Source organism: Vigna unguiculata, chromosome 7 (assembly GCF_004118075.2).
Source record: "Vigna unguiculata cultivar IT97K-499-35 chromosome 7, ASM411807v1, whole genome shotgun sequence".
Classification (NCBI taxonomy): domain Eukaryota; kingdom Viridiplantae; phylum Streptophyta; class Magnoliopsida; order Fabales; family Fabaceae; genus Vigna; species Vigna unguiculata.
In genome coordinates this window covers 11,576,588-11,594,030 of record NC_040285.1, presented here as the reverse complement: position 1 = coordinate 11,594,030, position 17,443 = coordinate 11,576,588, and the positions used below count along the sequence as shown (strand labels likewise).

The following is a 17,443-nucleotide window of genomic DNA, read 5'->3' as shown; positions in this document are numbered from 1 at the left end:
TCGTAGGCTATATGATATATGTTAGATGTCTTGTTAGTCTTAGTGTGTCCTTTTTAATCTGTTAAAATGAGTTCTAATAGGTTAAAAGACTTGTTGTATATAGTTTCTAATTTAAATGCATTCAATCAGTTGAATTGGTTTTCAATCGACTGATTTCACTTAAGTCAAGTGAAATCAACAAATTGTACAAACAAATCAACCTGTTGAATTCACTTAAGATCAAATTATTTAAGTTGTCTTTTAGAGAGTTGGGCCACGATTGTGAGTTTTTGAGCACGAAATTAGTCATTCATATTGCTGACTTGTCCGGAAAAACTCTTCAACTCCAATGACAAAAGCTTCCTTCAAACATCTTCCACCATTATAACAATACTCATACATCCAAGCACGATGAATGTTCTCTTTGGCACATCTATAATAAGAAAAATGATAAATGTTACGTTACACTACATAAGTGCAACACAGGACATTATGAGATTGGTAGAGTACTAATATGGGACTTAAATACTAACACATAAGGCTACCTAAGTCCGATATGAGACTTAAGTACTATCACCTAAGCCTACCTAAGTCCAACATGGGACAAAGTTTGAAATAAAGCATTCTAGTCACTAAAGCCACATAATATAACAAATTGTCTAATATTGTCAATGTTACTTGTGATCAATTAATTAGAACGACACAAATTCTAAATAAATACTACAACAAATTTTGTTTTTAATATCAATAATTTTGAATTAAAAAAATTAATACAAAACACAACAACAACAACAACAACAATAATAATAATAATAATAATAATAATAATAATAATAATAATAATAATAATCTAGTTTTAAGTAGAAAAGCCAATTGCATGCGATGAGTGCTTGAGATTGGTAGAGTAGCTTCTTTCATTGGTTATCATGAAAGAATTTGACAACTTGCATCTTAAACACAATAAGAATGACATTTCAAGTTCACATTGTGTGTACTTGATTAAATGTTTTCTCCTCTTTTCCAAATAAATACACCAATATGCATATTTTTGAGTTCCTACCAACTTAATCTCACATTCCTCTATTAAAATCCAAAAAGAGTAACTTATGATTTAAATCTTTTAGCCCTGAGTAGATTACCAACTACCCAAAGAGGATGTAAATCACCACCTCCATAAATATCTCTCTATAACCTCTTTGACATTCGCTTTTGACCATGTGTTATGTGTAGTTTCAACTCAAGTTGTACAAATTTTTATTGCCTAATATGTTGTTTGTATTGGACAATAAGCATTTGTAGCGTGAGTTCAAAGTGCAAATAGCACATGCTCGACAACGAATGTTAAAGGAATTGTAAAAAGGTCTTTATGAAGATAGGGATTTACGTCCTCTTTTGGTAGTTGATAATCTACTAAAGATTTAAAAGATTTAAATATAAGTTACTATTCTCGGGCTCTGTTGGAAGGAGGTCATATTGAGCTTATTAGAACTCAACAATGTTAGTGCAATGTTGTGCAAGAATACCATTGGGATGAGAAGTGTGAGGCTCTATAAATATTTTAAATTAACTTTAAATTCTATACAAAACATTAGACTTTGGTTTTGTTTTGAACTTGAAATTTAGTTCCTAAACTTATGTGTGACAAGTTATTTGATTTTTAACCTTCACTAAGTTTGTATAATATGATACACTTGATGCCTTTATATATGATGAAAAAATTGTTAATTTTTGAAATTAAGTTTGGGGTTTAACTTTGTTTAATAATAAAACTAAAAAAAACTTGTTTAAAAATATTTCTACAAATATTTAATAAAAATGCCAATTTTATTAAGAATATCATCATAAGTTGTATACAAAAATTAAATTGAGTGTCAATTTAAGGAGGGACAATATTGCTTCATTTTTACAAAAAGTGGGAGTAAATTGAAACTAAAAACAAATATAGGGACCAAATTGAGTCACTTTGACACGTGGTATAACTGTCAAGTGACACGTGTAAAAAAATAAATAAATAAATAAATAAATTCAAAAAAACCAGAAATTGACACATGATGTTGACTTTAACACCGTCTGGTCAAAATTAACGGCAAGGACCAAATTGAATCATTTTTAAGAGAATGAGGACCAAATTGAGACAACGAAAAACTTGAGGACCAAACTAATATTACTTGACAAATAGAGGGACCAAAAGAGTAATTTAACCTAGAATTTTCCTTAATACAACATCTTTTGCCTCAATTCCTTCTATTTTATTGTTATCTATTTCTATGGGTTGTTTTCTTATATTCTCCTAGGTCATAACTAATTCCTTTTTAAGTTCCTTATTTTTATGTAATGTTTTCTAGTTGATTCTAGTGTTGGCCCAACAGAAGGCGCGTTCCTACTCCATACCAATGTACACTCTGACGAGAAAACATCACGTGATAGAAGTGAATGGGTTGCTGGAAGACTCAACCCAAAGGTTCACACTTCACGTTGAGTTATACGTTGGTTACGTTCATGATGGCTATTGAAGGATGGAATGCGTTGTTGATTGATGTTGGGCTTATGGGATGTTAGTGGACCAAACAAATACAAGGAAAAGAATAAAAGACACTTATATATATGGGCCAGAATATAAGCCCAATGACAATGCTAAATACACCACACAATTCACTAACCTATACATTTATTTAACTAATTAAAAACAAACAAATAAAGATTGGTCTAAACCATGGCCTATAGGATGCGGACCCCTAGGACGGGATTCATCACTACAAGATTTGTCACGGGGTGGAGGATGTGCATTGACTATAGAAAATTGAATCAAGCAACCAGAAAATACCATTTTCCACCACCTTTCATGGATCAAATGCTAGAAAGATTATTTGGACATGCCTATTATTGTTTTCTAAATGGATACTCTAGATATAATCAAATAGTCGTGGATCCACTAGATCAGGAAACAATTGCATTCACTTATCCATTTGGAGTTTTTGCTTATAGAAGGATTCCCTTCAGGTTGTGCAATGCTCTAGTCACATTTCAGAGATTCATGCTAGCAATCTTTTCATACTTAGTAGAGAAATGCATAGAAGTTTTCATGGAGGATTTCTCAGTATTTGGATAATCATTTGAATCATGCCTAGAAAACCTCAACAAAGTTTCTGATGACTTGGGCCTAACCATAGGCCCAATCAAAGGCCAATCACTATGCTTCTCTCATGGGCTTAAAAGTTTCAAGACCACAATGGGCCTAAACCCAAATGCTTATCTCATGGCCCAAAGAGGACATCAAGCTTCCTAAAAGTTCATTGGTTTAGATTTCAACTAGGCTAACTATTTAGGCAATGCTTTTAAAATAAATTTCTAGAAGTAATTTTAGATCATAATTCACCTAGCTTTGCAATTGGATCCATTAGGCCCAATTACAAAAGTCTAGGCTAAGTTGCATCTAGGTCAATAAGGAAGGCATGATCAAGCCATATGACACTCTAGGAATGGAGAGTATTTTTCCACCTTCTTGAGTGGTCACATGACACTCTTGGAATGAAGAGTATTTTTTCACCTTCTTGAGTGGTCACATGACACTCTAGGAATGAAAAGTATTTTCCACCTTCTTGAGTGGCCACATAGAACTCGAGGAATGAAGAGTATTTTTCACCTTCTTGAGTGGTCACATGGCACTCTAGGAATGGAGAGTTTTTCCCGCCTTCTTAAGTGACCATATGTCCTTCTCCTATTGGAGAGGAATTTTGGTTTGGTCTCCAAACTAGTCAAAGTTAGAATTTTTAAGGTTTTGCTTTTCCAAATTAGGAGATACCTTAGGCTATAAATAGAGGTGTCTCTCCCCCCTGTAAATTTACTCTTGAATGTGTAATATTATGATGTTGAGATCACTCCACAAACATTCCTTTGAGAGTCACCTAGCTAGAGTATTCTTCAAGAAGCTCTTCTAGCCTTTCTCCTCTAAAGTTGGCCCAACCTCTTTAGGGTTTATCCATCACCACCCAAGCCGCTACACTCTATCCTCTTTTCCTTCAATTGCTTCTACATAAATCCTCCACGGAGTGTCTTCATTCTAGCCCACACGCCTAAGGAGACTCATCACAACCTGGTGCTCAATTGAGAAAAATTCCATTTTATGGTTAAGGAAAGTACTGTACTTGGCCACAAAATCTCTAAAAAAGAGGCATAGAAGTTGATCTAGCTAAGGTGGACATCATAGCCAAACTTCCTCCTCTAAACAATATTGAAGGAATCATAAGCTTCCTTGGACATATTGGATTCTATAGAAGGTTTATAAAAGACTTCTCAAAGATTGAAAAATCTCTTTGCAATGTGATGCTCAAAGAATCAAAATTCTCTTTTGATGAAGAGTGCTTAGAAGCTTTTTCAATGCTCAAGTAGAAGCTAAGCACGACTCTAGTTATCTTTGCACCAGACTGGAAAAATTGGTTTTGAATTGACATATGATGCTAGTAATTTTTTAGTTGGAGTTGTCTTATGCTAGAGAAAAGAAAAGCACTTTCATACCATTCATTATTCCAGCAAGGTACTCAATGAAGCTCAAGTGAATTATGTCACAACTAAAAAAGAGTTTCTCGCAATTATTTTTAGGTTAGAAAAGGACAGAACATACTTGATTGGGTCACTAATAAAAGTCTACACTGACCATGCAACTATCAAATATCTCATGAGCAAAAGTGATTCCAAGCCTAAACTAATAAGGTGGATTCTTCTACTACAAGAGTTCAATTTGACCATCAAAGATAAAAAACAAAAGTGAGAACCTTGTAGTAGATCACTTATCAAGGCTAAGTAACGAGTACAACTCGACTTATGTACCAAACCAACCCATATTTACAATATTATTATTATTATTGACATACCTAAAACTGCTTAATAAACATAGGATCCAAGTGTGTGATCTATATGACATATTAACCTCCCTAAAATTCGGGGAAGATAATATTTATGAGATATATGATATAAACAAAATCCATTAACAATAATAGAACTTGTTAACCGGTTAATGGTAGGCCTAAAAAGACTATAAATATATGTCACCACAAGAAGTATCTCATCTCATAATTAATTTTATTAACAAATATTCACTAAAAACTTTTTAGTGACATGAGCATGAGAGAGTCTTTATAGGTGGATTTCTCTTTAGTGATAATTCGGGACTCGATCACATGTTAACAATGAGGTAAGCCCACCTCAAAGACAGTTCAATTAAATCTGATGAAAATACAACTCTTAGTAAAACTATTAAATGCATTTTTAAAAGCCTTCCTATTAATTAATATTTTTATTTCAATAAACTTTATATTAAAATTGTTAATAAATTTTAGCTAATCTATCTCTCTATATATATTTATAAAGAAAGGAAATTTAATATATATTTTACTTTTCAAAATATATATATATATATATATATATATATATATATTTAAAATAAAATTGTCTCCATTTTATTATACTGCGAAAAAGTATTATTCACTTACCATCAAGCCCACAATTCTATTTTCTACGTATATTTTTATTTATTTGATAAAATATAAAGGCTTAAATATACATTTGGTCCCTATTTTTGTTGTTTTTATTCAATTTGGTCCCTATTTTCGTTTTGTGTTCAATTAGGTCCTCATTTTCGTCAAATTATGGTCAATTTGGTCCTTTTCACTTACGGTGTTTAAATAGTTAACGTTTTTGAATAATACATGTTATGTGTTATTTCCTGGCTTTTTTGATTTTTTTAACTTTTTTTTTAAATTTTTTAAACTTTTTTATATTTCAAAAAAAAATTGTCCACGTGTCAAGTCAATATTATACCACGTGTCAATGCTAGTGTCACATGTCAATTTGTGGTAGTATTATTTTCTTGTTCAATTTAGTCTCTATATTTGTTATTTTTGTTCAATTTAGTTCCAATTTTTGTTAAAATAAATCAATTTTGTCCCTTTCAAATTGACACTAAATTATAAGAATATTCTAAAATACTTTTAAAATTGATATATAAAAATATTTTAAATATTCAAAATATTTTAGAAAAGTAAACTAATATTTATAAAATTAACATTTAAATATAAAATATTTTAGATTTTAATATCTAAAATGTAATAAAAATATTAAATATTTTAAATTTAGGCTTAAATACTTTTTTCGTCCTCATTTTCGTTGTGTTTGTTTCGGATGGTCCTCATTTTGACAAAATGTTTAAAATGGTCCTCATTTGTACCGAATGTTTAAAATGGTCCTCATTTTCGCAATTCGTATTTTATTTGGTCATTTTTTGTGACGCCGTTTAAATTAGTAACAAAACACTGTACAGGTACACGTAACACACTCCAATGCAATGTAATACAAACAGTTCCACTTGTACAGTGCTCCGTTACTGATTTAAATGGCATCACAGAAAAGAACCGTATAAAACACGAATTGCGAAAATGAGAATCATTTTAAACATTCGGTAAAAATGAGGACCATTTTAAACATTCTGTCAAAATGAGGACCATCCGCAACAAACACTACGAAAATGAGGACGAAAAAGGTATTTAAGCCTTAAATTTAAATGTGAATTTTACAAATGTTAATATTTATTTTTAAAATTTTAATAATTATATTTTAATAATATTTAGATAATTATATTCTATTTAACAATTGAATTAAAAATTATATTCAATTTAGAATTAAATATTATAATTTATAATTGAATTTAAGAAATAACTAATAATAATGTCAATTTTAAAAATTAAATGGTTCTATTTTAACAAAATTTGGGACTAAATTAAACATAAATAATGAATATAGGGACTGAATTAAACAAAAATAACGAATATCGAAACTTAATTGAACAAAAAGAAATAATACATCCATAAATTAACATGTGGCACTAGCATTGACACGTGGCATAATTGTGAGTTGACTCATGGACAATTTTTTTGAAATTAAAAAAATTAAAAAAAAAAAACAAAAAAACCAAGAGCTGACACGTAACATGTACTGCTCACAAACATTAACTATTTAAACACCGTTAGTGAAAAAGATAAAATTGACCATAATTTGACAAAAATGAGGACCTAATTGAACACAACGAAAATAGAGATCAAATTGAATAAAAATAACAAAAATAGAGACCAAATATATATTTAAGTCAAATATAAATTTAAATTAAACACAATAAAAAATTATTAGAAAACAGTTGCCAATGTATCAGATTCCTTTTTAATTGTTTTCAATTATTTTACTCTCTGCATCCTATTTGTAAGGCCCAATTTTAAATTTTTGCCCTCATGTTTAAGGGTTGGCCTTAATCTGTTGCGCCTAAAGGGTGGCACATAGGGTGTTAAGGCCCTAAAGCTGCTAGGGTTCCCTTTCAGCCTCACTTTTGCAAATCTGAACCTAAACACTGCCCCCTTCTGTTTCAGAGCTCTACTAGGGTTAGCCGTCACCCACTCCAAGCGAACTTCGACTTTTCCACTCCATGTAAGTTATTCCCGAACTCGTAGTAGCTTTCCACTAACTCTACTGTGGCATTCCTGTGAGACTCATTTCGATAACTCATTCTACTCTATTTCTTGGTTTCCTTCCAGCCACTTATTTCTTTCCTTGAGCTGTTGCGCTCTTACGTTTTATGTCGAGGGCGCGTCGGGATATCTTGCTAGCTTATTTCCAGGTAAGGGAAGCTAGAACCCTCTGGTTATGTGATGCGTTTTCTGTGGTTGTGTGTTTGTATCGTAATTGATTGAAATTGCATGTTGTTGTGAACGTATGAGATGGCTGGAAATATTATTGGGTGCGAAAATATAGCTGATGCAGGTTGAACAGTGGCGTGGTCTGTCATTCTCACCCAAGCGACTTGGTCTCGCCTAGGCGAGACTTGCAGAGAACCCACCCCAGATCGCGGTCGAGCTCTCGCTCAGGCGGAGGGTCTTAGTTTTGAGCGAGGTGCTATCTCGCTCAGGCGAGAGACGCTCACCTAAGCGAGCTCGCGTGGGAGTTCGAGGATGGGTTGCTGCAGTTGTAGCCCAGGCGAGGAGTGGGCTTGCTCAGGCGAGGGAAGCCTCGCCTAAGCGAGTACGCGAGAAACACTTCATTCGCCTCTGTCGCGATCTCGCCTAAGCGAGGGCTTGTCGCTTAAGCGAGAGGACCCCTCTCACCTGAGCGAGGGCTTCTGGCCTAAGCGAGGGTTGGGCGAGAGGATGTGTGGGTACTGTTTGGAATCCTTGTTTGGGGTATTACATACATGTTTGGTTGTATTGCTATGTCAAAATATGAAATAAATGAGTATGCATGAAATGGGAGGGTGTATGAGTTGTGAGTGGTGAACTTGGACAAATTCTTGGCATGTAATGAATATGAGATTGGTTGGTTATGAATGCAACATGGTAATGAGATGAGTTGACACCCTATACTCATGAGTGGAGTATGACGAGTTGGTATGAATTTGACCTGGAACACGAAAGGGGATTGGCTATGAGGGTTGACATGATCTTTATACATGCATGATAAATATTACCTGGTTTTGTGCATATGTTTTGGTCCGTGTCAGTGCGTAATTCCTTGGGATCTCTAGGTGAGATTCTCAGGTCGTACTTCAGTAGTCAAGACGTAATTCCATGGCCCCTGTTAGTGGGTGTCCATGGTGGTGCCCCATCTGTATAACTAGGTAAGGATTCAAGGTAAGGTTGCATCCTGACACTCTAAGGGGTCAGTTAGTCTCACCTAGAGCGGACTGACTCCTGTGGTGAGAGTAGTAGGAGTCCTGAAATTCATTAAGGGCTAACCTTGTGGTGAGGGAAAATTGATTCATTGTAACACTTGTAACACATAGCTCGGGGGTGAGCAGCTCAGGGGTAAGCAGAGGTATCCACCACAAGTGCAAGCATCTGCTGAATCCGACCAGGTTATATGTATCCGAATGAGTTGAGTCGAGTCTTAGTGTATTGCTTGGAAGGTTGTAACATGCTTGTGTGATGTGTGTATAATGAACTGTGAATATGTATCTGATATCATTAATGAAATGGTTTTGGCTCTAGCTTACCCTTTGCTTGTTTGATTGTCTTGTGTGTGGTTCTTCTCTTTTGCGATGATCATCAAATTATTGATGTGAGCAGAAACAAGAGATTCTCGCGGTCAACAGGGGAATGGTGACTCTGTTGCGTAGCTCGCTTGGGCTGGATCCTGATCCATGATCTTTCTTTTAGGGCCACGACCCATGTAGCATCTGTCCCTTACATTTCAAGTTGTTTTGTGTAGAATATTTTGTAACTGTTTCTTTTGGCACCGTTACGCGTTTTGGTTGGTTGAATGAAGTTACTTTTAAACTTCAGGACTGGACTAAGATATTATTCTAATGTGACGCTTCTTTTAATTACGTTATTAATTAAATGGGATGTTCCACTATTCGTTTCCATCGATGGTAAAAATCAAATTCCTTTAGTATTAAATCTAAAAGATAACATAAGAATAAATAAAATATATATATATATATATATATATATATATATATATTTAACATGTAATGTAATAAAACCTATATAATAATTAAATTTTAACTCGTGAAAAATAAAACAATATAATACATATAATGTTTTAGCGAAGGAAAACAATAAATCGAAGCTGCGTTACATTTCCAGGTGCCGAAACACCCTCAACTGATTTGACAAGTAGAGGAGAAGCCACTGGTCACACTATGAGTACAGGGTCCAAGTCAATGGCAGGGTTCGCCGGCAGTGACGTGGCTGCTTCCCGGTTTTCTTCCGGCTGCGTTGACATGTGCGTATTGCTCACGTTGCGTAGACCAGACGGGACGACCTGGTCAGTCTCGCGCACTCCAAAACCACCAAGAATAACCATTTTCTTGCATTCCACTTCTCGCCATGGTGAATCCCAATTCTAGGGTTTCTCTTCTCCTTTTCATCTCTTCGATATTCTTCACTTGTTTTCAAGGTAAAAATTTTCTCCCGAATTAACTGCTTTTCTTTTTCCTCATTAATTCGTAATCTGTCTACTAGTTCTTTGACCAAACATTTTCGTTCATAAAGCGTGCGATTATTCGGTTCGGGGAACTTTGGCACTTATAATGCTTTCCTGGATTGATATATGTGGGATTTTTTAAATACTACAACAAATTAAGTAAATTGTGTATGTGTATAAATGGATGTGCTTTGTTGTTTTTGTTTTGCACAGGGTCAACGTTATGTGCAGTTGTGTCGCTGAGATCAATTGAGGTTTTTAAAACGCACGAATGGCTGAAAGCCACTACGACTGTGTATTTCCTGTGCAAAGGGGAAAGCAAGACCGTGCTTCTTGATGTCAGGAAATCACATGTCTTGTATGCTTTCAGTGGTGAAGAATCTTGGCAGGTTATTTATACAGTTTTTTCTCTCCTTTTAGGATTTCAGTGGGCTACTTTTATGTCTTAATTCTTGCTTCTGTTATTTTTTATGTAGGCTTTAATTAAGTTTTATTCAACTCGTAATTTGAGTCCCTAATAGAATTTTCGTTATCTTAAGAAATCGAAATATCTTTTATCTTGGTAAAAGTATTCTGCTCCCATTTGATTTTTGTATGACATTTTAGACTTATCTATCAACTCTTTCTTACCTTCTTCAATCACCTTTTAACTCATCAATCAACTTGCTTTTGGACATGATTGGAAGTGCAAGTTAATGAACAAGTTGGAGATGATAAGTTGGAATTAACGACCACGCCATCTTATAGACGCCAAAAATCAAATGACAGTGTAGTTAGACGAAAAAAAAAGTGTTTTGAATGTTCAATAGAACAAAAATTAAATTCTTAATGGAGATTGAAATGAAAATAGTCAAATTCACAAGGTATAATGTGAATTCAAATACACACGTATATGGAATAGGGACGATGTCTCCTAAGGGAAGTTTTGACCACTTGCTTATTTCACCAAATGAGACAACATAATTGATAGGCCTTCAAAAGATATAACATCAATGAGACAAGAGTTCAATCCACGCATAAGAGATTGACACTACCTTTACCCAAAATATTATGGAAAACTCTTTATATGGTGTTCAACTTTTTTAGCTCTATTCAATGTAGACTTAGACTCATACTTGGATTTCCCAACATTCTCTTCTTCAAGTATGAGTCCCTTCACATTGGTACTTTCCTCTCAAGCTAACCACGAGTATCCCTCACTTGTACCGCCTATTCATCATAATGGAAAACGCTTACCTGACCTTCTGTCATGAAGACTTCCAATTGAGAGAGTTGTTTTAGCTGGTAACCGGGATTAACCATCGGCTCTAGTACTATTGATGGGTCTTTTGAGGGAAGGTCACCGGGAAGACACAACACCAATGACTCATGAACCCAACTCACACAAGAGATTTATCATCTCTAATCCAAAACCTTAAGACAATGGATTTATCAGTTTTCATTCTTATATAGTGTTCAATTTTCTCATTTATATGTATGTGAATTTTAGACTTACTTGGATTTTCCAACAATAATAAGTTTAACCATATACTGTTTATTTAGTTCTTGTTCAAGGGGACTGACTCTGTTTTGATCTAAGTTCTTGTACAATTTGTGGATTAAATTTTGAACTTTGTGGAACTTCTTTGGTTAGGAACCTAAAGCTCAGTCATTAAATTCCAAGTACCTTCACATTTGAGCTGCATGTGTTACTGTTTATGCTAATACTTGGGTTTTGCTTTGTACTCTCAGCCTTTAAGCAACTTTACAAGTAAAAAATGCAAGCGGTGTGGATTCTATGAGGAGGACAGCATTACTTCAGACGATGTATTTGACGAATGGGAGTTTTGTCCATCTGACTTTACTGCACCTGATGGTGAATATATTCGGTTCAAGGAAAATCAATTCGTTGCTACTTTTCTGTGTTCAGAGTGCTTATCACTTGCTGCTGGTGAGTACTTGCAATTCTTTTCTTTAGAGATTCTTTATTACCACTTATTTGAAAAAATGTTGTGACCTAGGAGACGCAAGTGCAAAAGTTGTATAATTTTCAAAAGCAATTCATTTCAATCGGTATGAATGATTCTTTTGATCTGTAGTTCTTTCTACTATTTATTGCTTACATTTAAGAGAATCATTTATGTCAATAGCCTTTTAATTCTGATTGTTAGCAGACATAATAAGACTAATAAACTAAATTGTTCTGTTTATCTTCCATTTTATGTTTACTGTGCAAACGCCCGTCTATTGGCAAAAGTTGCATAATCCCAGAAAGTGTTGTCAGCAAATTTGTTAATTGGGCCACCAACTCATGGATTTTTTTTTTGGTTTAATGTCTTTTCTATTCTTATTCAGCGTCATATGTAGATAGAAAAATAAAAGATATATATCCATCTATCTGTTGTATAGATGAATTGAAGTGCCCTCTTGGTACCCAAGCATTTGAGTTGAAGAATTAATTACACTAAATGCATTTCCGCACCTTTTGTTCTATGTAAAGGTAGATAAACAATAGTTGGAATAGCATTTGAGTAGAAAACTTATGAGCTAACTAGTAACTAATGATACCAAAGCTAGTAGGATTAACACCTTTTAGATTTAACGATAGCATTTTTTATTGTAAATAAATATTTTTTTCATCATAACTATTTTATTTTTAAGATTGAATCTTTTTTAACGGTTCAACCTGTGGAATTACTAGGTGTGCCAGAATTTAGTTTGTTCCACTTCCTTGCATTTGTGAACGAATCTTTCAGGATTTTTTCGTAAGTTAGTTTGTTAATCTTGGAGAAAAATATCCACAATCTCCCCTCCCTCTCTCCTAGACTTTTTTTTTTTTCATGTATAGGACTTAAATTTTATTATATGCTTGGTGTGCTTGCATTGTTTCTCATTTACTTGCTTCCCTTCAGTGTATTTTATATATTAACAAAATTAGTTGTTTCATGTTCTGTAGTTGATGAGCATGATGATGATGATGGAAAAGGAATGCATATAGTTGTTGTGGTTTTGCTGAGTGTTTTGGTCTCGATTATACTGATTCTTGGAGTGGTGGGTGCATATAAGTTGTGGGAAAAGAAGATTAGGGAACAGGACCAGGCTCGGCTTTTGAAGTTATTTGAAGATGATGATGAAATTGGGGATGAGCTGGGGCTTGGCACTGTAATATGAAATAACGATAGCAAACAAATTTCGTCGTGTAACATTATACGTCCACCGCTATTGTCTTTACGAAACGACGAAAAGTTATTTTGTTCTGGTTTGATAGGAGATAGATATTCATCATGGTGGAAAGAAAGGTGTCAATGTTCGAATCCACTTGTACATAAGACAGAAGGCTACTTTGCAAATCATATTTTAGGTTTCCTCAGCTATCTAATAGTAACTGAGGCAAAATAAACAAAATGTCGTATTTTAGGTTAGCTCGGCGATCTAATATAAATAAGGGAAACAAATAAATAGGTCATGAATGACCATTATTCTCATAGGCCTTAGGATTCTTGTGCATTTCGCAGAGTTTGTGTAGATTCTTGTACTTGATCACTCAAAGGAAGTCAGTAACACCCACCATTAGGGTGTATTCAATCTCAAGTTTGTTTGTTTTTTTTTTTTTTTTTTTTTATGAAAGAGTTACTTAGATTTTAATAGATTATGAAAAGAATATAGTGATTTTTTTTTAAAACACTTTTATAATTAGGGTTTTGTAATTTAGTTTTTAAACAATTTATGAAATTTCAAATCATAATAATTGAAAGGATTTATAAGAATTTAAGGATATTATGCATTTTAAAAAATCATAAATGGTATGTATTTTTACTTTCTTATGGTGAAATATGCATTTAGTTCTATTTTTTTAATGTAAAATCAAAGTGTATTTTAGTGGAGGTGATATTACATTAAATAATTCAAGATGAGTAAAATTTTATATTTTGGTTATTGAAAACAATAAACAATTTTGTTATTTGTTATACATTGATCTAAGTAGATTGATATAATGTTAAATATCTCGTGAAAGAAAATAAAGCATATGTGGGAGAGAGATATGTATTAAATAATTCATTATCCTTTACAAAAGTAAATTGAACTTAGTAAAATGAAATTTCGAAACAATTATCATAATCAATGAGAAATATACAAATGAATGACAATGTTTAAGTTACAAAAATGTAAAACCAATACAATGATAATAATTAACTGTTTCTAATTTCAAATAGGTTCATGGTAAGTGCCAAATCTGTACTTATTTTATGTTTTAAGTCCATCTATTTGTGGTTTATAAAATTAACGGTATATTTATATATAACACATCACATTTTATACACACCCAATTTCTTTATATATATATATATTTTTTTTCTACGGCATTCATCTAAGCTCATTTCCAAAGTTCTTGTAATTTAGCAATCAGAACACGGATGCTGCTTTGAATTGTCAACCTGCTTGTAGTTACTTCTCTTTAACCAAGAAGTAAAGAAAGAGGCTTAGGAAACCTCAACCATCATAATCAAAGTATTTCTAAACATAGTGCTCTAAGAAAATTTTTGTTTGTCATACCAACATGATCTTGACAAGCTTAATAATTCCCAACAAAATTCATTATCTGTATATTTTTTCTATTTTTTCCACTGTTGCTAGACTGTACTTTGTAGATTCAGATAGTACATGCATGACCTCAACAAATCATATATCAGAAGTTATAAACAAGAATAACCCCACCAGCATAATAATCAATGGACGCAATGACGAGATATCTTGAGAAATTACGAGTCCAAAATCCATAAATTCTAACTAGAAGATTTCCTTATTGAGCAGTTGAAATTATGAAGTTCCTCTGAATTGGAACCATAAATAGCCTTAATCGTGTCCCTGCAGAAACTGCAAGAAAGAAAGAAGATTGGATAAGAGAAACACACTTCTTTGGGTGCCTTTGTTTCAAGATAAAATAGCTTCGGCCTTCAAGGAAATGTTCTGCTTAATAATTTTTGCCAGTTTTTTAAACAATAAATTCAGTGAACAAATTGCAAAAAGGTCAACAAAAAATATGGGGCAATGTAACAAAATTTGAAATATGAGTTCTGCTTTAGCAAAATTCAGCATGTATGAACAACTCTTCTCCATTGTGAGGAGTAATGATTGATTTATTCCTCAGGTTTAAGCATATACCGAAGTCACAACTCCAAGGGAAAGATGGGGCTCTTATTAGTACAATTAAAACTTTGTCTACACTACACCATACTGCAATGTTATAATGAATTTATAATGCCAACACCATCGTTTCGAAAGCTCCAACCCATCATTAGTCCCAAACCAAATAAAGGCAAATGTTGACAAAAGTTAAGTTCATTGTGTATAGGCCTTGCCTTTCTTTCTTATCATACATTAATAATTAACTGTGAACAACTAGAGATACTACAGAAACTTCTCATAAATATAACCAGCTCCCTAGAAGCTTCACTAGCAAATCTTGACACAAAGTTGCACGTAATTCCAGCTTCAAGAGTGAAAATAGAATCTCAAGGAGCCAACATTTTGTAAAGGCTTCAAATAAAAACTTAGAATTGTTCCAATACCACAATTCATGAGAATCTTTACCCATTATATTGCTTAAAGCCATTAGAGACTAAACAGATTCCTGGACTAAATAGAGGGAAAGTATCTAGGGTGCATGTGAAACAAGTTAATATTCAAACACCATTCAGTTTTGAATGGTAGATTCATTTATGGTTATAGGTCAAGAAAAATTCCCTGTTGCAAGTTCACTTCTTACATAACAAAATTTGTTATTTATTATGTCTATCGTTTTACCCGCTATCGGACTATCTATTAATATTTAATCTCATATTCGATATGTATATACCTCGGCGTGAGGCGTGTGAGAGTGTGTTATTGGAAGTCCACTTCTTAACATTTCCCTGTAATCTTATAGTTCGATTCTTTCTGAAAAAAACATAATTAAAATGTGAGAATGGTGGACCTGCAGGCCTCCTTGTGGAAATTCTTCTCTTTAACTCCAAACAAAGATTTAAACACCTCTGGCTCCGCACGGCAAAAATAAGGACGATCTGAAGAAGAACAAATGAATGACAAGTTAAACTCTAAACCTAACATTCCCATCAAGTTCAAACATCAACAATGAGATGCATTATGAGCAACCAGGGTAAATGGAACATTTCCGAGTACTCTTCTCATAATGAATACACCATCCATCTGCTCCTATCAAGCTTTTGTAGAGCTGAAATCCATCACAGTAACACAGATAAATAATTAGATACAGTAAATGGCATGTTCATAGCTCAGTTCACAGTATATCACATCACACGTGACAAAAATAAAAGAATAAACAATCTATTCGAACTTTTTTTATGACCATGTTGTATCTACCATTCTTTTCAATCACTATGACTTATATTAATCTCTATCTCGGAACCTAACTAGTAATTTTTCTCTCAGTTGCATTTTTTCGTCTACAAATATAGTGAAACCATGGTTAAGGAAACCGAATTCAATACCACTCTAATTAACCTAGTACATGTTAATTTGATTGGATTTTTGGAAAAACAAAAAAGATAGAAATAGAAAATGGACCTGAACATCAGAAGGGTCATCAAAATATTCTTCAGGAGAAGGAAAAGAAGGACCCTTTTGTAGCTTACAGCATGCCCCACAACCCTCCACGCAGTGCCACTTTGTTTCCTTCTTGTCGCCGCCGAAGCCGAGGCTTGTTTGCCCTTTCCTTTTGTCGGTCTTAACCGTCGCCGCCTTCCGTGGAGGACGCGCCGCCGAAGTGACGGCGAGAGATAACGGCTGTGTTAGAGTGGTGATGGCGGGAGACATGATAAGGCGCTAAGTTATTTCTTAAATCCCGAATAATAGGAGGCGTGGCAGTACTAGCCAAAAAGAGCGGAATTGATTTATTTATTGGTAACAAATTTTAATTTAATAATTTATTTAATTATTTATTTTTTCCGAAATTATTAACATTTTTTAACGCTTTTATTAAGGCAATGTGTTATAACCACTGTCCATGTTGGTCTGAAATATCTCTGGCTAAAAACATTTTGCAAATATTAAATGAATTTATTTTATTCACTTAATATATCTTAAATAATATGAAATTAAACTGTAAAATACATAATATTAGTATGAATAAAATATTGCATTATAAATACATTTGTTTATTTGTATTTTTATAAAAGTTAAGAAATTAAATCATATTGAAAGTAAGGTTAAATATGATTTTAGTAATTAAATTTGGACGCAAAATTAAAATTCGTTATTGTTATAAAATTTAATACAATTTGATCCTTAAATTTAAAAAATGAATGGATATAGTTATTCTAATTCAATTATGTGAAATTTTTTTGACATGTTAAACAACTTTTCATATTGAAGTTTGAGTTGCTTACACCATTTGACATGTTCCAACTCAAATAAAGCCCCTAGAATGTCGTTTAACACGTAAAAAAAATTGAAGTTGTTGGGTTAAAAAAATTATATCCGTTCATTTTTTAAGTTTAGGACC

General features: G+C 33.3%; 2 protein-coding genes across 4 annotated transcripts; one reads left to right on the top strand and one right to left on the bottom strand.

Moving 5' to 3' along the window:
• The first annotated feature begins 9,589 nt into the window (after positions 1 to 9,589).
• On the top strand, positions 9,590 to 13,512 carry LOC114190334. Its single transcript, XM_028079173.1, has 4 exons — positions 9,590 to 9,915; positions 10,156 to 10,331; positions 11,674 to 11,872; positions 12,878 to 13,512. The coding sequence occupies exons 1-4, from the start codon at positions 9,846 to 9,848 to the stop codon at positions 13,090 to 13,092; spliced, it is 660 nt and encodes a 219-aa protein (XP_027934974.1). The 5' UTR covers positions 9,590 to 9,845; the 3' UTR covers positions 13,093 to 13,512.
• Positions 13,513 to 14,340: 828 nt separating this feature from the next.
• Positions 14,341 to 16,807, bottom strand: LOC114190849. Of its 3 annotated transcripts, XM_028079899.1 has the most exons (5): positions 16,507 to 16,798; positions 16,075 to 16,153; positions 15,952 to 15,983; positions 15,779 to 15,858; positions 14,690 to 14,796 (listed from the first exon to the last, which is right to left on the bottom strand). In XM_028079899.1, the coding sequence occupies exons 1-4, from the start codon at positions 16,753 to 16,755 to the stop codon at positions 15,823 to 15,825; spliced, it is 396 nt and encodes a 131-aa protein (XP_027935700.1). In that variant the 5' UTR covers positions 16,756 to 16,798; the 3' UTR covers positions 14,690 to 14,796; positions 15,779 to 15,822. The 3 variants fall into 3 exon arrangements, 2 of the variants coding, with proteins under 2 accessions (XP_027935699.1, XP_027935700.1); XM_028079898.1 differs by lacking the exon at positions 15,779 to 15,858 and having other exon boundaries at positions 14,341 to 14,796; positions 15,896 to 15,983; positions 16,507 to 16,807; XR_003605866.1 differs by having other exon boundaries at positions 15,779 to 15,983.
• Between the last annotated feature and the right edge of the window lie 636 nt (positions 16,808 to 17,443).

What these genes read in the sequence shown, in the direction of transcription:
- LOC114190334 (XM_028079173.1), top strand. Translation starts at nt 9,846, where the DNA reads ATGGTGAATCCCAATTCTAGGGTTTCTCTTCTCCTTTTCATCTCTTCG. An exon ending in ATTCTTCACTTGTTTTCAAG is followed by an intron (nt 9,916 to 10,155) that starts GTAAAAATTTTC and finishes TGTTTTGCACAG; the next exon opens with GGTCAACGTTATGTGCAGTT. An exon ending in GTGGTGAAGAATCTTGGCAG is followed by an intron (nt 10,332 to 11,673) that starts GTTATTTATACA and finishes TTGTACTCTCAG; the next exon opens with CCTTTAAGCAACTTTACAAG.
- LOC114190849 (XM_028079898.1), bottom strand. Translation starts at nt 16,755, where the DNA reads ATGTCTCCCGCCATCACCACTCTAACACAGCCGTTATCTCTCGCCGTC. An exon ending in ATGACCCTTCTGATGTTCAG is followed by an intron (nt 16,154 to 16,506) that starts GTCCATTTTCTA and finishes GATGGATTTCAG; the next exon opens with CTCTACAAAAGCTTGATAGG. An exon ending in TTCCACAAGGAGGCCTGCAG is followed by an intron (nt 14,797 to 15,895) that starts GTCCACCATTCT and finishes TCTTTCTTGCAG; the next exon opens with TTTCTGCAGGGACACGATTA.